The 22,724-nt window shown below is 41.8% G+C and overlaps 1 protein-coding gene across 7 annotated transcripts in view; it reads right to left on the bottom strand.

Moving 5' to 3' along the window:
- The window catches only part of ADGRF1 (adhesion G protein-coupled receptor F1), a 36,658-nt gene that overhangs the window by 10,996 nt on the left and 2,938 nt on the right, over window positions 1-22,724 (bottom strand). For 4 of the 7 annotated variants that reach the window (XR_008382605.1, XM_053603543.1, XM_053603544.1 and 1 more), the window contains exons 2-10: window positions 15,425-15,530; window positions 14,054-14,111; window positions 12,285-12,434; window positions 10,974-11,147; window positions 9,184-9,284; window positions 8,294-8,352; window positions 3,938-4,098; window positions 1,898-2,061; window positions 71-259 (exon numbers count right to left, since the gene is read on the bottom strand). Coding sequence is in view for 6 of the 7 variants with exons in the window: in XM_053603543.1 (XP_053459518.1) it covers window positions 71-259; window positions 1,898-2,061; window positions 3,938-4,098; window positions 8,294-8,352; window positions 9,184-9,284; window positions 10,974-11,147; window positions 12,285-12,434; window positions 14,054-14,111; window positions 15,425-15,530 (1,162 nt within the window). In the remaining variant the exon portion in view is untranslated. Of the gene's footprint in view, window positions 1-70; window positions 260-1,897; window positions 2,062-3,937; window positions 4,099-8,293; window positions 8,353-9,183; window positions 9,285-10,973; window positions 11,148-12,284; window positions 12,435-14,053; window positions 14,112-15,268; window positions 15,291-15,424; window positions 15,563-16,396; window positions 16,477-22,724 lie in introns of those variants that run through there. The other 3 variants (XM_053603545.1, XM_053603546.1, XM_053603548.1) reach the window with 3 other exon arrangements.

The following is a 22,724-nucleotide window of genomic DNA, read 5'->3' as shown; positions in this document are numbered from 1 at the left end:
AGAAGTTTTTGTCATTTCTCCTACAAGATTGAGCATTTCAAGTGAAGCTTTCAATGCAAGCAGATCATACCTCCATTGTTGAACTGGACACCCTGAAATGGCTTGCCAGTGACAGGGATGAAACACTGCCCAGAATGGACACCACAGAAGCCAGATTCCCAGCTGTGGTTGATGGGTTTTTCTGAAGGATGACTGAAAGATTTTGCACCAAGGAGGACACAGCTGCCTCAGTTGCACTGCTTGCCATCACACCGAAATTCTAGAAATAAAAATGGTTAAGTGCTTGAAAACAATGAAATGCTGATGTTTCACCAAATTTAAATCACATGCCTTGGCCACATAGAACTAAAATTTGTATGGTAAGTTATCATGCAGGATAATTATACAACAGCAATAATGACAATGGCTGCTATCCAGGGCTTTCTGTGTTTTAGATGCTGCTCTGAATGCTTTGCCAGGGATTCATTGATTAAATCCTTTCAACACTGTTTGAAAGGAGCTACCATCGTAATTTTCATTTTATAGCTAAAGAAACTGGAGCATGAAAGGCTTCACCTAAAATTTTTTTCATATAATTTATTATTTTACTTATACAGAAACTGATGTTCAGTGAGATTGGGGACCTTTCAAAGAAGATTGAGCTAAGAAATGGGGGTAAGGTCTGCTGGTACTAATCTTGTGTTTTATCCACTATACTAGGGACATACGTAGAGATTTGACTACTGAACTTGTGCCAACGCCCATTTTGTCACTAGATTCGGAGTTTTACTTCTTCCTGAGGAGCTCGTCTGCTCCCACGATACCTACCTAACTTAGAAAGCAGCTAAAGAGGGGTGTTCCCTTCCCGTCAATACAAATCAACCCAGGAGCCCAGATCGTGCCCTGTTTTCCTTCTTGTTCTTCTCAGCTGACAATGCCCTTCTCTGTTCAGGGTACCTGGGATCTATCTACCTTCACACCCTGGGATGAATTTGTCTCAGCTCTTGCTCACGGTCAGAACAGAGGCAAAAAGGGCAAGACCAAGAATAGGCCCTTCGGGCCATCTGGTCCAGTCCCCCTCCCCAGTTTACAGATGAGGAAACAGAAGTGCAGAAGGGAAGAAATAAACAGCGCCTGAATAAATACCATTTCTGGGGTTCTCTGCTCCGACAGCAGGGTCTGGTGGGGACAGAAGTTGCTGCTCTATAACTTGCTGAACAGTGTCTGTGAACTGGCCTTGGGGGTCCTTCTTTTCTGTGATTTGAGTTCTTCTGATTCCTGATCATTTACTCCCTTCTTTCCATCTACCTTGTCTTAGCACTTATACTGTCCTAAGAGGGCATCGTGTAGAGGTCATAGCACTGGACTGGAAGTCAAGTGACCATGCTTCTAGTTCAACACTATTACTACCAGAGGAACCTTTGGCCCCTTGGTCTTCTGTTTCCTGACCTGTAAAAGGAGGTGGGAAAATGGTATAACCCTTAAGTTCTATTGCAGTTCCGTCATTTTGTAGGATCCCCCACCACCTGACCCAGTCCTTGCCTGATTTCTGATACATGAACATCCTTCTTTGTACTGCACCTCCTAGCTTCTAACTCACCTTCACTTTGCTCTTTGACTCTCCGGCCTTCTCGGCCTTGGGGCTGGCTTAGCTGCTGTTCTACGTCCGTCACAGACTCCTCAGCACTGGTTCACCCCCCTGCAGCACCTCTCCCTGACAATGCCAAGCACGCTGACCTTTCCAGCTACCACCTAGGTGCTGTAACTCATGCCACGCTTTCCAGGTTCACCCTCGCCCTCTGCTCACTGGCCAATGATACAAACAGATGTATTTACCATATATCTTGCCAGGCTTGCCGGGAGATACCTCCTGTGAAATGCAAAGCCAGGGCACATCTATGAAGTAGAAACCCCTCACCTTCTCCAGTTCCTCCAGCTGAGGAAGCACACAAGTCTCCCTGGTGACCTGCCACCCAGAGGACTGGCACTTGGCTGTGATCTGTCCGGTGTAGCCAGTGCTGCAGGGAAGGGTATATTCATCATCCATGGACCCAAATCCAAATATAACGCTGTTACACAGGGCTGGGAACAAATGAAAACAGAGAGGAGAAAGGACTCTGGAATACCCTGGCACTCCATGTAAACCATGCATGGTGTTTAAATGCTTTCCAGGTTGAATTTTTACATATAGTACCCAGGCAAGTTTGGGAAAGCTCTGTCCAAAACCTGTCAGAAAGGGTGGGTGCAGTGGCTCATGCCTGTAACCCTAGAATTCTGGGAGGCCAAGGCAGACAGATCCCTTGAACTCAGGAGTGTGAGACCAGCCTGAGCAAAAAGCGAGACCCCAATTCTACTAAAAATAGAAAAATTAGCCAGATGTTACAGCAGGTGCCTATAGTCCCAGTGACTTAGGAGATTGAGGCAGGAGGTTCACTTGAGCCCGGGAGTTTGAAGTTGAACTGCGAGCTAGGCCAACACCATGCTACTCCAGCCTGGGTAACAGAGTAAGACTCTGTCTCAGAAACTAACAATAATTAATTAATTGATTAAAAAAACCAGCCAAATCTCTTTTCATCTTTCAGGCCTCAGCTTCAAAGTGGTGCTTACTTGTTTCCCATTGGCCTTGCTTTCTCTACTAGAATGTAAACTCCATGAAGGCAAAGACCTGATCTGTCTGATTGATTCATGGGTGTAGGAGAAGTTTGTCTTTGGCGTCCAGCTTCAGCCCAACAACAACCTTTATTACTTCCTGAGACTGGCTCATCCCTGCAGGAGTCTGATCTGGGTCAAGAACATCACTTTGATTGGGCAAATATTAGGAGAAAAGAACGCAAGATGTGATCACTCCCAGAGAAAAGAGGAAATATTCTGCCTCTTTAAGGAATGCTATAAAACCAGAAATTTTTTTTTTTTTTGTAGAGACAGAGTCTCACTTTATGGCCCTTGGTAGAGTGCTGTGGCCTCACATAGCTCACAGCAACCTCCAACTCCTGGGCTTAAGCGATTCTCTTGCCTCAGCCTCCCGAGTAGCTGGGACTACAGGCGCCCGCCACAACGCCCGGCTATTTTTTGGTTGCAGTTTGGCCGGGGCCGGGTTTGAACCCGCCACCCTCTATGTATGGGGCCGGCACCTTACCAACTGAGCCACAGGCGCCGCCCTAAAACCAGAAATTTTTAAAGATCCTATGAAACAAAGCAGTAACAATATAGTTAAAAGATGAGCAGTTGCTATTTGGGGGTGAAATTTCCTACCTTGTGCCCCTCTAAAAAGCTGCTCACGTTGCAGCCAGTCAGGTTACTCTTGCAGCTGGCCTGTAACCTCCCTTCTTGGCATGATTGGAACTATGAATTGGGAACACTGAACGGACGATCCACAGGACCATGGTTTTTGTTTGTTTTCCCCACTGCTGTGTTCTAAGTGTCTAGACCCTTCGGATGCTTGTTAACTAAGTGTTGTTGAAAAAAAGTGGCAAACATTTTGGTAGAAGAGCTTAAGGTTATGAATGTAAAGAAATAAAAGGAAAGAAATCTGAAGAAGAAAGTGGTGTGCGTGTGTGTATTTATGTGAGTTAAAGCCAGGGATCTATGAGTTCCCCCTGCCCCGGCCATGGTTCCTTGGATTGTGACTTAGGGATATTGTCGGCCCTGGGGCTCTTTCAACATGTGCACCCACGAACTATTGCTCAGTCATTTCCATCCGAGCTACTGTGAAGTCAGTCTTCCACACTGTTTGCATTGAGAGATGGGAGCTCAGAGGGCTGGACAGCAAGAATCAGAAATACTCAGCTGAAGTGGAGTTTCATTGTGGTGCGGCTGGGGGGCGGGGGGTAACAGCTGCTTATCTCCTCCAAAAGTCAGTCAGAGAACAATTCTTTATCAAAACAGCTCTGATCTTCTTCTGAGGTCACAAACAAATTATTAATTAAAGGACTTCCTTAACCTTAGCAGAGGTTATTACCTTTTTCAAACACTCTGAAAGAGCTGTCTTCTAGTGCAAACAGCTGGTGAAGGGCTGCTTTAGCGTCCTGGGCCACCTGTTGAAGAGCTGACAGCAACTTAGATGTGCTGCTGGAACCAACAATTTCATACCCCACCATGATGCTTCCATCTCTGAAATGACTGTGGAAGGAAAAACGAGAATCAGTGTGTTTACTCATTCACATCACTCAGGGCCTACTCTGTGCTGGTGTGGGATCCTGCGGGTCCACATGAATCAATCAGACGGATCAGGTCTTTGCCTTTGTGGAGTTTACATTCTAGTGCAGAAGGCCAGGCCAATGGGAAACAAGTAAGCACCACTTTGAAGCCAAGGCTGGAAAGATGAAAAGAGAAGAACAAGGGTGTGGCCGGCCAGCAACCTTAACAGTCTTAGGAAGGAAAATGCCTGTGAGTTTAATGAATTTAAAGACTGGCATGAGTAAAATCCCGTCAGTAAGAGAGAAAGGGGTAGAGATGATTTCAGAGAGGTAGCCAGGAGCCAGATCACACAGGACCCCAGAGATAGAATTTTACTCTTTATTAAAAATTCTTATTCTTTATTAAAAGGTACTAGCAGGATCAGATTTAATTTTAAGATCACCATGCTGGTTGCTATGCCATAAAAACGAACAAACATATAAAAAAAAAAAAATAGACCGAAAGGAGACAAGCCAAAAAAGCAGAAAGATTATTTAGGAGGGAGCTGCTGGTGATTTGAACCAGTCGGGTAGCTGTACATGTGGAGAGAAGTGGTCAGATTGAGGCTGTATTTGAAGACAGCCATAAGATTTGCTAATGGAGCAGATCTGGGATCTGAGAGAAGGAGCTCAGTCAAGAATGGCTCCAGGGGGTGGAAAAGCAATGGTAATATAGCCACACAATGGGATGGTACCGGGCAATCAGAAGGAAGGAGCCTGATGCTCAGGAAAGCAAGGCCGCGGCTCAAGGGCGCTATGCTGAACAAAAGAAGCCAGGCACGCACACAGAAAGCTATGTACTGGATGATCCCACTTACGTGAAGTTCTAGAGCAGGCTAAACTAACCAACCTATAGTGATAGAAATCAGACCAGGGGGTGGTTCTGGTTGGGGCAGAACATGGAGAGTATAAGTTGACAGAGGATGGGCATATTCTGTCTTGTTGGGAAGATGCTTGTGTAAGCATTTGTCGAAGCTGGTGGGACTGCACACTTAAGGCTTGAACACCACTACATGCAAATCATACCTCAGTAAAAGAAATTAGAACAAAAGATGGCTGTGAGGTTTCGGTCTACACAACTGGGAGAACAGCATCACTGTAACTGAAACAGGGATGACAGTGGGCAAAACAGGTTATAGATCAGGAGGGAGAGAGTTGATGGACCCTTGTTTGGACATGTTACATGTGACATGCCAACTGGAAAAGCAGGTGGAGATGTCAAGTAGACGGTTGGATATTTGGGTATGGAGTTTAAGGCAGTGGCCAAGCTTGGTCATACATTTAGACACAAGCCACATACAGATGTGTTTAAAGCCACGAAAGCAAATAACATAACATGTATGAATTAGCCTAATTGTGCAATAACCCAGCAAACAAGTATTACATTATTCCCATTTCACAGATAAGGGAACCGAGACCCAAAGAGAAGTTGGATGAGGTAATTATTCCTTATTAGTCGACGGATTAGAACCTCTGACACATCATTGCTCAAATTCTTAATCACGACTTTGAAATTATGCTCAAAATGTAGAAATAAGTGTCTTGGCATTGATATGACTTTTCTATTGTTTGCAAAATATTTTCCTGCTTAATATTTTATTTGATTTAATGAAGTTAAACCAGATTCCACAGGTATCATCTGTTCTGTTTGGTTGATAAGTAAATCAAGACAGTGAGAGATTAATATTTGTTTTAAATCTTGTATGTGAATTGCATACATATACTTCACACTTCCCAGGGGAAGAACACACTTACAACTCAGACTTTAACCCTACAAAAAGCAAAGTATGTGCTCAGCATGTGTAGCACAGTGGTTATGGTGCCAGCCGCATACACAAAGGCTGATGGGTTAGAACCTGGCTGGGGCCAGCTAAACAACAATGACAACTGCAACAAAAAATAGACCCACGTTGTGGTGGGTGCCTGTAATCCCAGCTACCTGGGAGGCTGAGGCAAGAGAATCGCTTATACCCAAGAGTTTGAGGTTGCTGTGAGCTGTAACGCCATGGCACTCTACTGGGGGCTACATAGTGAGACTCCGTCTCAAAAAACAAACAAACAAAAAAAGCAAAGTATGTAACCTAATCATATGTACCTTCCTAATAATGTGAAATTTAATAAAGGGAGGGAAAGGAAAAGAAGAAAAAGAAAAAAAAAAAACAAGAAAAGAAAAGAAAATAGTGACTAATTCTCACATAAATTGGATTTAATTTTGACCAAAGAACATTTCTTAAATATAAATTTTTAATTCAACTTGTTAATATGTTGTTTAGGATATTGCATCCTCCTTTATTAGTGACATATGTTTGTAATTTTCCCCTTTATAATAATATATTTTCTCCAATTTTAATATCAGGTGTACCCAGATCAAGTAGAATGATTTTAAAGTATTTCTTCTTTTTCTATTGTCTATAAGATTTGGCACGATCTGTTTTTCAAAATTATCTTTTACTTTCATTTATAAATATTAGTTGTCTATTTTTTGATACTTAAAAAAATAATAAGAAGAAGTTAACTAATGACTCCATACTGAATCTCAGTCAAAGCATTCTATAATAGACATACTCTTATTTGACAATGTGAATGTTACTTTCTTTGCATTATTATTATTATTGCTTAATATTTCAATGTAGCAATTGTCTAATTCCTTTTCTGAATGTATTTATGTTTGTTCATTCTTTATAAGGTTTTTGCTTCTCGTCCTTATCTTAAATATTGTTATTGTTATTATATTTTAAGCCTTTTTAATTTTGTGAAGACAAAAAAATGGAAACCTAATAATGTATGTATATGTAAAAATTAAAAAAAAAGAATGCCAAAAGTTTTCTAATTACTCTTTATTAGAATTGTATTAAAAACAATTTCTCCTGAAAAAAAAAAAGCTGTATTTTATAAGCTTATGCCTACTTTTTCCTGTTATTTTGTCTAAAAAATTATTGGAGACAGCTTAGAAGATACACATGATGGAATATAAGTTTTAAGTACAAATAGAAAATCAGTAACAAGGAAAAGAAAAATAGGAATATTGAGTACAATTGACTGAGCTTTAATTTTGACTGTGAGTTCACTGATAGCACAGTTAAAAAGGGATATATAGTTAATTATATAATCCTCAATATAAAAAAAGAAGCAGTGTTTTATCTAGCACCGAATTAAAAAAAAAAAAAATTCCTGTGGCTGTTTGGAAGTTAACTATGAAAATCTATGTAAGAAGTCAAGTTCTCTGACCTCTCAGCCACTTCCTCTATTTAACAGACTATTAATAATTGGTAACTAGTGTGCGCATGGCTAACTAAGCAAATGACTTTTGGAATCAAAGCATAAACACAAGGATAATTTACTAAATATTTCCTTATTTGCTGTAGACAATGACTACTAGGTTTTGGACTGTGGTATAGACATGATATCTACACGATAGTACAGTAGAACCCCTGTAAGTTGACCACCTAGGGGACGGTAACAAACTGGTCAACATACAGAGGTGGTCAACATAAGGAGCCAGGCTTAGTACATGTGGTGCGTGCCGATCTATAAAAATTAGGTCAATGAATCCCCAACAATAAAAAAAAGAAAAAAGAAAAAAAAAAAGTGAACACCAAAAAAAAAAAAATAAATAAATAAATAAAATAAATTTAAAACAGAAAAAAAAAAATTAGGTCAACTGAAGGAGGAAGCAATGTAGGAAGGTGGTCAACTGCGGAGCTTGTCCTGTATGCTATTTTATAAAGCCTCCCCTTCTAGCTCCAAGTTATGAAACATCATGTCCCCTGTAATTATGGAAAGAGAAAATTCACTCTTCTGCAGCACCCAACCCTCATCCACACCCCTCACCCTTTCTCATCTGTATGTGGCATGTTCTCCCACTTCCTTCCAACTTTCTGCCCTGCTACTATGGTTTTGCAATTCTACTCTCTGATCCACAGCTTTGAGAATGTTCCTGAATATTTAAGGTCCTAAACTCACTTAAATGAGAATCTAGGCTTGTCTCTTCAGACTTTTTGAAGCATTGGAGACTCTTATTCAGTTAGGAAGAATCCCACTCTTAAGACCAGTTCTGCCCTCATTCTTCCAAGGTCACCTGGGAATAGGACTAGTGCACAATTCTGGGGATGCCCTTCTAAAGCCATTGTGTTACTTACCGAAATTGGGTGACCTGAACCGACTCAAAACCTTGAATTCTTTTGTATGCTTTTTTAAGCTTAGAAAGAGAACAAAAGACAATATGTTACTCTCTATTCCCATACTTCAGAAAGACATTTGAGCAAAAAATGGATGCAGACAATAAATAAATAAACAGTAGAAAAAGAAAAAAAGTAAAAGGACACAGTGGGAAGTAATTGCATGTCATACAAATAATGCAATAAAATAACAGTGAGAATGGCTACATGCACGCACAGACACACACACATATAAAGTTTGTTTTTCAGGCCACTCATAAAGAGAAAATAAACAACTGCTTAGATTAGGAGATGGATTTGGTGCCAGGTAATGAGTAATAAGGCCACCAAAAATCTATTTTTCCTTATTAAAAACATGCCATTGATTTTCACAGGTACTTGAGTTGAATCCATCTAGAATCCATTTACTCAAGTCTTCAGTTAAAACCACACCCATCATCCTGGGCAGAGGCCCACTGGTCGAGATTTCATGTGACTTCAGTGTGAAGTCCAGAGTCATGCTTAATATTCTAATTTAAAAAAAAAAAAAACCTCTACTTTATGGAACAAGCCCCAAATACTGACAACTAAACTTAGATCATGAACATTTTTTGAAAAATAAAAACAGAGAATAAGCAAGAAGCCTTAGTGTATTACTCTAATAAGTGAGCAAAACTGAACACAGGAGAAATTGATTGCTGAAGTTTTCTAGAAATAAGAGCTGAGTTATTTAAGCAGAGCAAATAACTGCTTTGTAATAGCTTATTGAAGATGAATAAGGAAGAATATGTATTAAATATACATGTTGAATTAAAAACATCTGAACTTAAGTTTAGCAAACAAGGACTGATTAATAAGTAGAAAGTGCTTACTTGCATTTCAATTCCAGTGATATATTTGTAGTACACAGCGGAAGATAGATTTAAAAGGTCATTTATAAATCTTTCATTAATTTTGAACGTGCCCCAGACTTCTATGGGAAATAGAAAAGAAGTTTATAGCTTACATAAAGCTTTGGAACGATAAAAAAAAAAAAAAGAAGTTTATAAATACAATAAATTCCTAACTTGATTCAATTAGTAGCATAAAATTATAGAAGTACAATTCAGAGTCAATCTATTCAGCAATGGTATTTTTTATAAGAAATAATTCACCTGAAATAATATAGGAAGCACGCATAAAACTTGAATTTTTAATTGTGGATTTGGAACAGTTATGGGAAAGGGCTGGTAATCAAGAAAACCTTACAGGTAGGTGCCACCATCTGTGGCTAAAGAAAGCAGTCACTGAAAACGGAAATGGTATCCCCATTTGGCAAGGAGCTTAACCGCTGTCCTTATTAAAATTAAAACAACAACAACACAACTTGCTAATTCCAACATGCCACTTGTTCACCCATTGCTGGTGCGTCTTTGCACTGGGACAGGTCTCCATATGGGCAGATCCTGTTTATTTTTCATTTGGAACCCAAAAAACGTCACCTCTTCTGTAAGCCCTTCCCTGGTCTCGAGATGCAGATGCAGTCTTTTCCTCCTCTGAATTCCGACAGCTCTTTATCCAGGCCTTCCTCACAGCCTCTTGTACTTCAACATCTCCCCACGTGCCCACACGCCACAGGAAGCCTATCCTGAGGGCAGTGCCTGTCTGACCCTTCTTTGTATCTTTTGTTTTGTTTTGAGACAGAGTCTCACTCCAGTGCCCTTGGTACAATCTTTGCATCTTTTGGAGATGGATCAGACCAGACCAACTTTCAAAGCTTTCACCAACATTTGTTGAAGAAATTATATTGTTTTCTTTCTTATACTACAGCTTCATCTTCCGAACTGGCCGGTTCTTTCATAGATAGCAAGAGAAACACAGATTCTTTGTATCCCAGAATTTGTCCCTGCACTGGATGTAAAGATGGTGTTTAATGAACATGTGTTTCCACAACCTGAATTGCTGTGGTCTTGGGAAGAGGAGCAGGGATGACCTGCTGGGCTATTTCAGACTCCTCCCTCACCCTTTGGTCAGCTCTACCAAAATCCCCAAATCTGGAGCCTCAAGATAACCAGAGTCGTCTCTGGGGGAGCTTTTTGAAGTTTTTTCTTGCCTGGGGTCTGTGTTATTTGACTTACCTCATCATTCACTGAACATAAGGCCAAGTTCACAATAGCCCCCTCAGCTTCCACTGGCTCCCAAAGCTGGACTAGGCTTTTGTTTTAACAAGGCATTTAATAAACACTGGCCCATGGGCGCTTTAGAGCATTTCTTTCAGTAGAATTACTATGTGTTCTTCCCTGCATCTCTGGATTTCCCTTTTCTCAGAATTGCTGTTGGCCAAAGAGGTGAAAAGAGGGGAGGAAGAAAAATGCTGCTTGCTCAAGCAGTGTCCCTGCTTGGGATTTTAGTGAATCTCCCCAAATCCCAATAGAATCCTGTAACCACGCACCTGCACTGGAAATACCTAAAGGTTGATACACCAGACAGCAACTTGTTTTTCTGGATCTTCTGCAATATAAAACTCTCTGTGTCCATCCAAGCCTAGCACGGTATATACTCACTGTCCTTCAATCACCCCATAAACATTAGCTCTCCTCAGCAAGGCAAGGAGCTAGAGTCCCCTCTCCGTGGCTTGCTGGGGTGGGAGAAACCCCAGCCCAGAGCATTCCTATGTGCTTACTTGTTCTTTCACAGAAATTGACACTCTGGCTGAGATTGTTGAGTTGACATTCACAACTTGAGAGTGATCCAGCCATGTGGAAGAAGCAGTTCTGGGGATCAAGGCAGGAGGGGGGGAACCAGGTATAGCCGTCTTCACAGGCACACCGCAGGACTCCGTTCAGGCTGCTGCAGTCTGCACAGAAAAAACAGGACCCGGGTTCCTGCATCTGGTGTATTCACTGATTATTGCTGAGTTCTGACATGGAATCTGAACCAAATATTTCTCACGAAAAGTCAGAAGGATGAAACCAGGATGGAAATATAGTTAAGGTAAAGAAATGGCCAAGTCAATAGATTCTGAGGTTGGTATCAGACACCTAGCAAACACAAAACTCAAATGGCTGGGGTTGGCTTCCAGAAGGATGTCTGCCCATAGCCACCTGCTGCAATGGAGAAGAGACAGACGTGGGTGTTGGTAACACGGGTGCTACTTAAAGGATTCTAGAAGGTATTTGAGCCCTATCTTATTGGAGGTCCATCCACCCACCTGCCACCACTCCCAGGTAGGTTCTAGAAGCAAGATGGCAAAAGCAAAGAGACATCTGGGGGGAGTGATGAAAAGTTCTCTTCCCCCAGCAATCCCGTGTGTGCATTCCCTTCTATCACTACTGAAATTCCCATCAAGGTCATTCTTTTGTAATAGACAAAAAAAAAAAAAAGACAAAGTCGCCAACACCTCTGTGAAAAAAATGCATGGTGGTGTGTGCTGTGAGAGATTTTTAACCTTTATTGTGCATCGGAATCAGGTGGACTCAATCAGTTTCTGACTCAATCAGTCTAAGATGAACTAAGAATTTGAATTTCTATGAAGTTCTCTGATGCTGCTCTTCTGGGCACCACACTTAGAGAAGCACTGCTTTGTACAAATAATTTCTTTTAACCTCATCTTTGGGGTTCTGAGTGCTATTTGCCAAATATGTCTTGCTCTCTTTCAGACATGTAGGATTGCATGCCCCAGACTCACTAAATTGGTTGGGGCCATGGGACCGCTTTTGGCCAATCAGTTCTGAGCAGAATTAGTATGTGTCACTTCTGAGTTAAAGAATTTGCAATGGCCACGTGAAGTTCTCCGGGGTCCCCCCTTTTTTTCTTTTGGCCCAGAAGTCAACTCAGTTGAGACAGGGTCTGATTCATCAGTCTGTGTGTCCCATAGTCCTTTTAAGCTACTGAGATTGTAGAGATGGTTGTTTCCACATCATCACCTCACCCGCCCTGACAGGTGTGCCCACCTTCCCCTTTCACACTTCCCGTCCCCAGACAGCTGACTCACGTGTGGTAGCCTTGGCTCTGATAATTGTCATGGGCCCGTGTAACCAGAATGATGGAGGCTTCAAGGACTTCAGGAAGTTCTTCAAGTCTCTTTTCTCCTTGGAATCCCGATAGGCCACTTGAAGCAGCAGCTCATATTCCTGGACTGGGCCTAAAGAGAGAAACTCAGTTAGAAGTCTCCTATCAGGGGGCCGTGGGGGTGGGAACTCTGCTAAGGAAGTGACTAGGGAACAGTCCTGAGATTCAGCCTGGAGGGCACGAACTATACCCAGCTGCTGCTTCTGAGTTTTGCTCATCCAGATGTTAACTAAAAACAAACATCTGGAGTAAACCTGAGCAGACGGTTCCCATGTAGACTGAATATTCATGCATCCTCTCCCTTCTGCCAGGCCAGCTGTGTGGTCTCTGCCCCATCCCAGAACCCCCTCTTGGTTTCACACACTTCCTCAGGACACACCCAGCGCCAAGTTTCAGGGTCAAGACTGAGGGGAGGAGAGGCGAGGAAATTCTAGTCATGCAACACCCACCTTTCCTAGCCCTGGTCTCCCTGAAGTATCTCCAAAAGAAAACCCCCAAACCCACCTTCCCAAAGAGCCCTTCCTTCTTCCGTTAAAACATGTCCCAGTGCTGAGCTGTTCAGGTATGTAAGTGAAATGCAAAAGCAAACCAAAATGGAGGTCGAGGCCCTCGGACATCTGGTCTCAGCAGCACCCTGTCCTCCTCAAGGAGAGCCCATGGATGGGTTTTGACAGGGAGAGAAGATCAATCCCAGGAGTCTTCTCCCACCCAAAATTTCTTTAAAACTTGGTATGATATTCCTGGGGGGCTTGAGATCCTCCAGTGCTTATCTGCAGAGGACACTACATCTCACACCAGAGCACCTCAGCCCCGTCTCGCTCTCTCCATCACTCCCCATCTCCTTACAGGTGGAAGCCTCTGCCCCAGACTGTGGAAGTCACTTCTGCTGCCTGTGCAGACAGGTGGGGAGCAAGGAACAGGCTGACCCTGCTCATGTCCTCAGGGGTTCATGGTACTAGTTCTAGAGCCAAATTGACTGGGTTTGAATCCTGGCTCCTGCCCCCACCTCTGTTTCACTATCTGTGGAATAAAGATGGCTATTGTCCCTAACTCAGAGGGTCAGTGTGAGGCCTTTACCCACCTAATGTACATAAATAGTACCTGGCACCTAGAACAGCCCAACAGATACTTGGTATATTGCATCATTTTTACTGTCAGGAAAAATGTATTCATGGAATTGCATGTTGAAATTCTGCTTTAATTTCCTCCAGTGCAGCCTTGCATAGAGGAGGTGCTATGGTACTATTAGCACACTGTTGCATGGGAGATTTATTGCAGAGTAGAAAATCTTCTGTGGACCCAGGAACTTAATGACCCTCTGTGTGTGTGTGTATGTGTCACAGTTTCTGTGAGGAAATACAATCAGCACTGGAAACATTATACCCCCAATCTCAGGACACGCCTCATTTCTAGACTGAGAACTGTGCCCATTGATTATATTTTTAGGCTCAAGGAATGGGGAAAAAAGGAAGTATATGGACTGCTACTTACAGGTACAATGCAGGTTACTATGCCTCTGTAATATTATTTAATCCTCAAAAGTATCTTGCTTTTAGGAATAATTGTTATTCTCATTTTGGGTGTTTTAAAATGTGTTGAAGATCATACAATCAGTCAGAGGCTCATCTATGATCTGGACCCTGGTGTCTGACACCAAAGCCCACTGCACCACTCTGTCTAACAGAGTCTCACCTGGATGCTTTGTCTTATGTACAATGAGTTCTCTTTTTGTTTTGATGCCACCATTTCTCTGTTAAAAAGAAAAAAATAATAATTACAGTGAGACTTTGAAGAGTTGTACTCTATAAAGCCTTGTCTGGTTTCCCAGATGAATTAAAATCTTGGATCTAAAAATCCAAGCCAGGGGTGGTGGAGAGGTGGCCAGGAGAGGCTTCACTGAGGCAAATTTTGAGCAAAAACCTGAAGGAAGTAAGAAAGTGATGATCCCTGAAGGAACAGCTTTCCAGGCAGGGGAAGAGGCCCACAGGCAAGAATATGCTTGGCTTCAAAGGCAGAGAGGGGACCCCAGAGCAGCTGTGAGCGGTGGGGGCAAGGAACGGGGCCAGAGAGTCCCTGGGGAGGCCACAGGTAATGCAGGCCTTGACAGGTCATGGAAAGGATTTTTCTTTTTACTTGCATGAGATGGGAAACCACTGGATAGTTGTGAACAGAGGTAAGCATGCTGTGTGCAACCCTGAGGCCATGTTGGGAGTAGACAGGCACAGAGGCAACGGGAGAGCATTTCAGGGTTTGCTGAAATAACACAGGTGAGCGATGATGAAGCGGCTATCAAGGAGGCAGCCACAGAAGTAGGGAGAAACTTTTGAAATCTATTATGTTTAAAGATGTCTATTTAAAATAGATACATTTTGAAGACAAAACTAAAAATAAATAAATAAATAAATAAGGCAAATGGTTGTGGTACGGAATGTGAGAAGAGTCGAGCATGGCACTGGGGTTTTTACCTGAGTAGCTGGTGAGGTGGTGGCAGCCCTTGCTGAGATGGGAAAGGAGTAGGTTTGGTGAGAAAAAATTGTGAGTTTGATTTTGGACATAGGAAGTTGAGGGGCCTATTTGGTACCTCATTGGAGAGAACAGGTAGGCGATGGCCACAAGGGCGTGGTGTGCAAGGGAACCGTCTGACATGGAGATTTACATGTGGGGTGGTCGGTAGGTGAAGAGCATTAAACCGTGATCCTGAAGGAGAGCATCAAGAGAGGACCACGGGGAAGGAAGGGCCCAGGGCTGGCGCAGGGCAATCGTAGGACGTTTCCGCACCCAAGAAGACATGGTAGAGACTGTGTTGAGCTAGAAAAGGTCTCTTGGAGATCTCTGAGAGATTTAACTGAAGATCCTCCCCAGTTTTCAGTTTGATCATCTCAGCTCTAAAGAGATGAAATGACTTACTTATCCGAGACCACACCGTGTAAGAACGTGGGTAATGTTGTCACGAGTACTCAGGACTTCTGATTCCAAGTCCGTTAAATTATGCAGTTGCCGTCACCTAAAGAGCGACAGATTGTTAAAGCCAGAAGGAGAGAAATGGGATGTATGCCAACTCACCCCCAGCAGGGCATCGTGGGCCCCAGTGACTGTGAAGAAAGAGATGAGGCACAGCAGTCCAGCTCTCATCGTCCCACGACCCAGGAGGGGCAGCCAGGGGCATAGTCTGCGACGAGACACACAGTGGACCAGACAAAGCTGAGGCACAAAAACGGGCAGTTCAGGACAACATGCAAAAATACGCACAGAGGTAGGGCCTGGCTGAGCTGATTCAACCCCCCGATCGTGTGATTATTTTTCCACTTCATGGAGCCTGTGACACCATTACTTTTGTTTCCATCATAGAAGTAGTAAATTTCCATCTTTACAAACCTGTTAGAAACTGCTCCAGAGCTCTCTTCCAGGTGATAAAATTTGATTAAACACAGAATTTTTAAAAATCATGACTTGCTTAATATTGGAACTAGGGGAATCTAATGTCAGTCTTTTGTATTTCCTTTTCACCCCAGGAAAGACAAACGTTGATCTAACAAAGGAACCTTCTTAGTAACATCAGGATAGATTCTGAGTGTTTAAGTATGAAAATAATAATGAATCAATCCAGCAAATTTCCTTCTTTATAGCTGAAACAATCAGCAACAAATGTCCTTAGTTTGTGATTATTTTCAAATAATTTGGATAAAATTGAGTGCATAGAAATGGTCATAAAGTGAATCATTTATATCCTGGTAATCTGATGTCAAAAAAAAATCACAGTAAGTCAAAATTGCTCTGTCCAATGCAGGAGTCCCTAGCCAGTTCCTCAGTCATACTAGCTAAGTGCCCACACACGGCTAGTGGCTACCACATTGCTAAACATCTAATTCCATAGCATTGATCAAACCTAAAGGAATATCTTCCAATGGTTTCTCAATCTTTCTTTTACATGACCACAGAAAGAGATGAAAATTATGATTCCTCAATTCATTGGAGTAACTATCTTTTATTAACAGGGTAAAGAACACAGCACTGGGCTCTCCCTCCAGCCCTTACCTTGCTTCTTGGGAGTGCTGTGAGCCTCAAACAAATGCTGCTGCCCCCCCCCAGCGCTGCCTCACATCCTGCCTGCTGATCTAAAGAGATGAGAGAGAGCATTAGAACAGGGCAGGGGTGACCATAGCCATGGCCTGTTTCTGCAGAGACCTTTTCTAGGGCTTTCCAGGGAAACATGAAAAATAGGCAATGTGATGCATGTGACTTTTGAATTCATCTTTTCCTCTTGGGTAGACACTGCTCCCGTGCCTCACTTTCCTGTTTGCCGGACTCCTCAATCTACCAGTGTGAGCGTCCTTAGGCAGCAGCCCAGGCTTCCCATCATTCTTTAGGGTCTTGCTTCCCAACACTGATCTGCTGAGTCCTGTTCCCTCCGGCCTATTGTGCTTTCTGCTTTCCAAAAGTGATGGATATCTGTCTTTAGAATAGTGTTTTTCAATCTGTTTTTGATGGGGTTTGATAGAAAGAAACATGTTATATAACATGAATACGTGTACACATATATACATATAAATTTCATTACACACGGATGTGTGTACGTACATACACACAGACATATGCATAAAATGACGGAGCTGTTTTGTGAAGCAGAACTTAATTCTTGCCTGAGATGTGTCCTTGATGTTTTCTCCTTGGTTTTATGTCATTTCATTTTTATTAAGGAATTGTCATGTTCTCCTAAATTGATTTTATAAAATCCTTACCAAGCACAGCCACATTGCAGAGGGAACTCATGTTCTTTCCAGCCTCCCCTTTCCATTTTTTTCTCCACTTCCAGGGAAAATTTTTCAAATTTGAATTCCTGGGAATTGTTAAGGCCTCAGTACTGGAACTTTCAAATAGGATCGCAGTCTTGGTGCAGGTGGGTGATCTGTGCTCTCTGTGGCAGAGCCTGCTTCCACCTGGGAGGCGTGGTCCTCACGGGGGACTCTCTGTCTGTCACACACACACACACACACACACACACACACACACACACACACACACACACACACACACACCCCCTCTCTAACTCTGAAGAGTCTTCTTTCTCCTACGTGTAGTCCAGGCCTGAGGCTCCAAACCCAGCTCAAGAAGGCGTGTTGAGCATTGCTGGGCATTGTGCGGAAACCCCTCTCACAGTCTCAGCCCCTTTCCTTCCTCTTCCTCCCAGCCTGGATGCATCTTGCTAGCTGCTTCCTGGAACCTGCTAGAAATGGTCAACTCTAACTTACAGTCAGGGTTTCAGACCAGTGACTGGGAACTGCAGGCCTGTAAGTTAATCCTGAGTAGACAGACCATAAAGAAAGGAGGAGGGAGAAAAAGGAAGAGCAGGGGAAAGGGGGGAAGAGGAATACAAAAGAAAACATTTAGAAGGTCATTAGCAAATACACGTGTCCCTATCTCACCCTAAACTTGGTAAATCTTAGACAAGTCTCGATTTGTCTAGTAAGGCTTAGGTAAGTCAGGCTTAGTCATGTGTATTTTTAAAGCACCACAAACAATGCCCGCATTCAGGCAGGTTTGAAAGCTGCTGTTCTAGATTGTTGCTAGACAGGAAAAAAGAATTTTGCACCTAGCTTAGTTCTGTGATGGAAGTTCTGCTTTGGGTTTTAAAACCACGGTTTGAACTAATCCAAACGTTTTCTTTGATTCCTTGATGTGTATAGCTTCCTCTGGGATAAGGTTAAAAGAGTTAGCAAATACAAATGCAAAAAATCCAAAGAAATTTGAATTTTAAATAATCAATGAATTATTTTTTAGTATAAATATGTTTCATGCGATATTTGGGACATTATTTGCTGTCCAAAATTATTTGTTGTTTATCTGAGATCGAGATTTAACTGGACATCCTATGTTTGACAACTATTCAAAGATGGGAAAATGGTATCTCAAGGAACATAAAACAAAACAAAATTACATAGCTAGACTGCCCAGGGTTCGAGTTCCAGATTTGAAATTTATTAACTGGATACCCTTTGGCCTTTTCTTAGCTTTTTATATTTTAATTTACTCATCTATAAGGTGGGAAAATGATATCTAACTCATTGGTTTGCAGTAATTAGATGTGTTATTACAAGTAAGGTAGGTACCAAATCAGTGCCTACTATTTCAATGACCACCACCAGTTTTTATGTGTTTTTTTTTTTTTGGCCGGGGCTGGGTTTGAACCCGCCACCTCCAGCATATGGGACCGGCGCCCTACTCCTTGAGCCACAGGTACCGCCCCACCACCAGTTTTTATAGTTACTTATTGGATTATGTCAGAATTTGACTTTAATTCCTGATCAGGTTAACTTATCAAAGAAGGGGCTCCTTGGTTGATGGCCACCACTGTATAATTATCCATCACTGTATAAAAAGGAGGGTCCTGGCATTAAGAACATCAGAAAATACTTTGTGTATGTGCTGGTTGGTCACAAATCCTACTGCACTTTGCCTTTAGAAAACGGAAACCCTATGGTATTTTCATCACTTCCTTTCCAAGCCGGAACAGTCCGGCTTATTAAAAAAATTCTCCGAATCCTGTGTCCCAGCCACAGACAAGGAGCTATTGTTGTCATTAGAGTACAGCATGTTTGCATCACAGCTTGCAGCTGGCCGTCAGGGATGCCTGCCCCACGGCCCTGTTGGCCAGCATCCCTGGGAAGGGCTGGCAGCAGGGGTGCTCCGCCTCCTCACTTCCTTGAATTCATTCGAGTGAATTCACTTCTGATAATCCCTGCCCTTCGGTGTACGGGGAACAATCATTAGAACTCGCTACTATGCCTCTGGAGACCGTTGCCCTGTTCTCCCAGTTTTATATTTATGAACTCCAAGCATCATTTATTTATGTCAACAGCTGTCTCCTTATCAACAGTGCTGCTTGGTTGCAACTACTCACACCTACACTGTGCAGTGTTTTAGCAACAATCTGATCTTAGGCACAGTTGAACCCTGGGCTGCTAACGATGACCAATTCCATATTTGGAAGAATGTTTGGAGGCTTAGTAAATTTCATGAGCTAGACAAACTTCTTCTGAGAGGACAATAATTAAAAGTGACTTGAAATCTGAGTGAATGTCTATCTATGTGTGTGCACATATCTGAAATACCTGTTCTATACTTTAACAGGTTTTTAGCAGATTTATGTTTATACACATAGCAGGAAGAGACCTGGATGGATCAGGCTAACCTCAGATTTGCCCCTTTTCTGTGAAGACTAATGAAAGTTAAAACTTTTTCAATTCAGTTTCCTCCCCTACAGAGTAAAGGAGAAAATAAGGTGAGCTCAGATTACCCAAATTTGGATTTTATTTTTAAATGCGCGCTTCCCCCTTTCAATTTATACATGATTATTTAATTGTTCTTAAATAAACACTTTTAGTCATCTTATTCTTTTCTTTATGCTTAAACTGGTGGTTAAATTCTCGAATATCTTTTGAGATGGGCTGAGAGGCTACTAAAAATTTAGCCCTTGGACCAAGAACACAGGTGTAATTTTTAAGAATTCTAGAATTAGCGATTCAAGTTGGGGGGAGGTTAAACAGGGGAGGGAGTAAAGAGGAGCACACCTACCCCCTTCATAGGGGGGCTTCCACTCAATGGGTACATTGTACCGGTATATGGCATACCTTCGGGGTGCAAGGGCACAACTATAAGAAGGACTCTACCTAACAAACGCAAATACTATAACCTACTTGTTTATACCCTGATATTAACCTGAAATTAAAAAAAATTCTAGAATTATAAGTCTGAAAGGGACAAAAAAAATTACTTAACTTTATTACCCCTCCCTTGGGACACTTCACCAATCTGATAACTTCTGTTTGTTCAACTGCTGTATAGGGTATCTCAAAAGTCATCCAGGATGTCCCCAGATATAACCAAATATGCATCACAAAATTATACAAAAATATTTACTATGTGTTGGCCACCTCTTCGTAAAATTTTGTGATGCATGTTTGGTGAATAAAGGTACACTTAGCTACAATTTCCCGTTTTTCCTATGTTTGGCCACTTCATGGGAGACATTTGGGATACACTGTGTACTGAAGGCCTCCCATTTCCCAGACAGTATACCAAGTACTGGCGGGTGACAGCAGAGTCATACATTGTAGTTCCACACAGGATGAGAAACTCCAAAAGCCAACAAACTGCTTGGCAAACAACAGCTGGGTTGCTGCGAGTCTCTGTGCAGGATCCTCATTTAAACCCTGTCATTCATTGAGTGGACACGCCTTTAGAATTTAGTTTGCGACCCTCCTTCCTAGTCTGATTCTTTTCCAACCCCAAACTGAGATGTGATATGTACATGTCTGTGTGTTTGGCTGCTCCTTAGAATTTCAGCCCAGGACTCTTGCTCCTGTTACTGGGGCTGTCAGCTGGGGGCATCCATCTGCTCCTTCTTAACAAAGATTTGGTTTTTCTATGGAGTCTGCACTTTGTGTCCTAGAACAGCTTCGTTCAGGATGATACGCTCTCTTAGCTCATCACCCAGTACATCTTCTGACATCCCAGTAGAGTTCATTTCCCACAGAAGACCAGCCCAGCTCAGTCGAGTTGTAAGAGGCCTGGCTGCAAGCAGGTTGGCTCTCTTCCAAACCCCTGATAACTGAGTTTTCTCCAGTCACTTGTGGTCCAGGATAGTGGGAGTTACCACCGAGCCCTTAAAGGATTATTAACAGCATTCCAAAGAAGGTGCCAAGGTGTTCCTTTCAGCCAAACCTTTAGCTTAGAAACAGAGACCCAGCCTTCCTGGAATTCCCAGGCTTACTTTTCATCCCTCTGTCTTTGCTTAGTTAGAGTAGCTAAAGCACAGAAAATCTGAGTTTCCTCTTAGTGTGTTTGCTTTAAAGAAAAGTACCCAAACCCAGAGAGGTGATGGTTACCTCATATGAAGAAACAAGGATAATTTTTTCTCATTTACAAAATAGTTTTTTATATAGTTACAAATACTCTAACCTGCTTGTTTATATCCTCACGTTAACCCAAATTTTAAAAAGTATATTATTATACTTACTAATACTAATTTACAAAATAGTTTTATTCAGTTACAAATACTGTAACCTACTTATACACTCATATTAACCCAAAATATTAAAAAAAATAATTCTAGAATTATAAGTCTGAAAGGGACCAAAAAAATTACTTAACTTTGTTACCTCTCCCCTGGGACACTTCACCGATCTGTTAACTTTTGTTTGTTCAACTGCTGTACAGGTGTCTCAAAAATCACCCTGATTTGATGATTTGGGCAATTGTATAAATCAAGCGGAAATGATTTCTATTTCACACTTGCAGACAAATCAAAAAGGTAAACATAAATTTTAAATAAAAAGAATGTGTCAACTATTTACCTAAATTTCTCTCCCAAAGACCCTAGTATTTCCCTGAAACTACAAGATAGTTCATTTTTGTTGCCTGGAGCATGATTTTAACAAGACCATGATCGTTAATTTGATCTCCATCTGAGTTTCTTACCAAGGACCTCTCTTAGTGCAGAAAAAAGAAAGGTATATGTTTTGAAGCTGTCTTGTTAATAGCAGGAATGTCTCCAATGTTTAAAGAGGCTCAAATGTCTAAGGATGAAAACACAATCCTTCAGGCCCACTCTGGAGATCCCATAGAACAGGCTCTGTGGGACCATTAGATATGAATGGTGAGATTAAAGACGTTACAAATCTTACTTAGGTGATCCATTTTTAAATGAGAATAAAACAACTTCTGACTTATATCTGACTTCTCATTCAACACTCATATTGATAAATCATCATTGTTTCAAATATACCAGAAACCTTAACTCTTCACATTTCCCTCTATGTACATATCAGAATTATCATCATCATAATTTCTCAATCATACTTTCCAAGTGATTCTTCTAGATATAGAACCAGTTGACTGGCATTCCACTTAGCCTGAAAACTTCATGTGAATCCACACTTACAAACCTTCAAGGCTAACACTGAACAGAATGAAGAGCAAACTCGTGATCATGGCGTTTTGACCTGACACAATCTGCCCTCAAGCTTCCCTTCTGTTAAACGATCTCTCATGTATCCTATTTCAGGGAAAGCAGGCGTTTTCTAGGTTAAAAGTGCTGCTTCAAAAAGTTTATATACTTTGAATTTTGATAGACACGGCCACCTTGGCCTCCTACTTTATACCCATTTATATTCCTGCTAAGGTGCAGAAATGCCTCTTTCATCACACTGTATGCAATATCTTTTTAATGTCGGCAAACTAAAAGGCAAAATTATTTTATTGTTTTAATTTTCATGTGTTTGATTATTAGTAAGATCAAGCATTTTTCAGATATTTATTGACCATTTTTTTCTGCTTTGACTAAGGCATTCGTCGAAGTTTTTTT

Source organism: Nycticebus coucang, chromosome 9 (assembly GCF_027406575.1).
Source record: "Nycticebus coucang isolate mNycCou1 chromosome 9, mNycCou1.pri, whole genome shotgun sequence".
In the NCBI taxonomy this organism is placed as follows: domain Eukaryota; kingdom Metazoa; phylum Chordata; class Mammalia; order Primates; family Lorisidae; genus Nycticebus; species Nycticebus coucang.
Note: the sequence above shows the minus strand (reverse complement) of the source record. Positions and strands in the feature narration are given on the sequence as shown.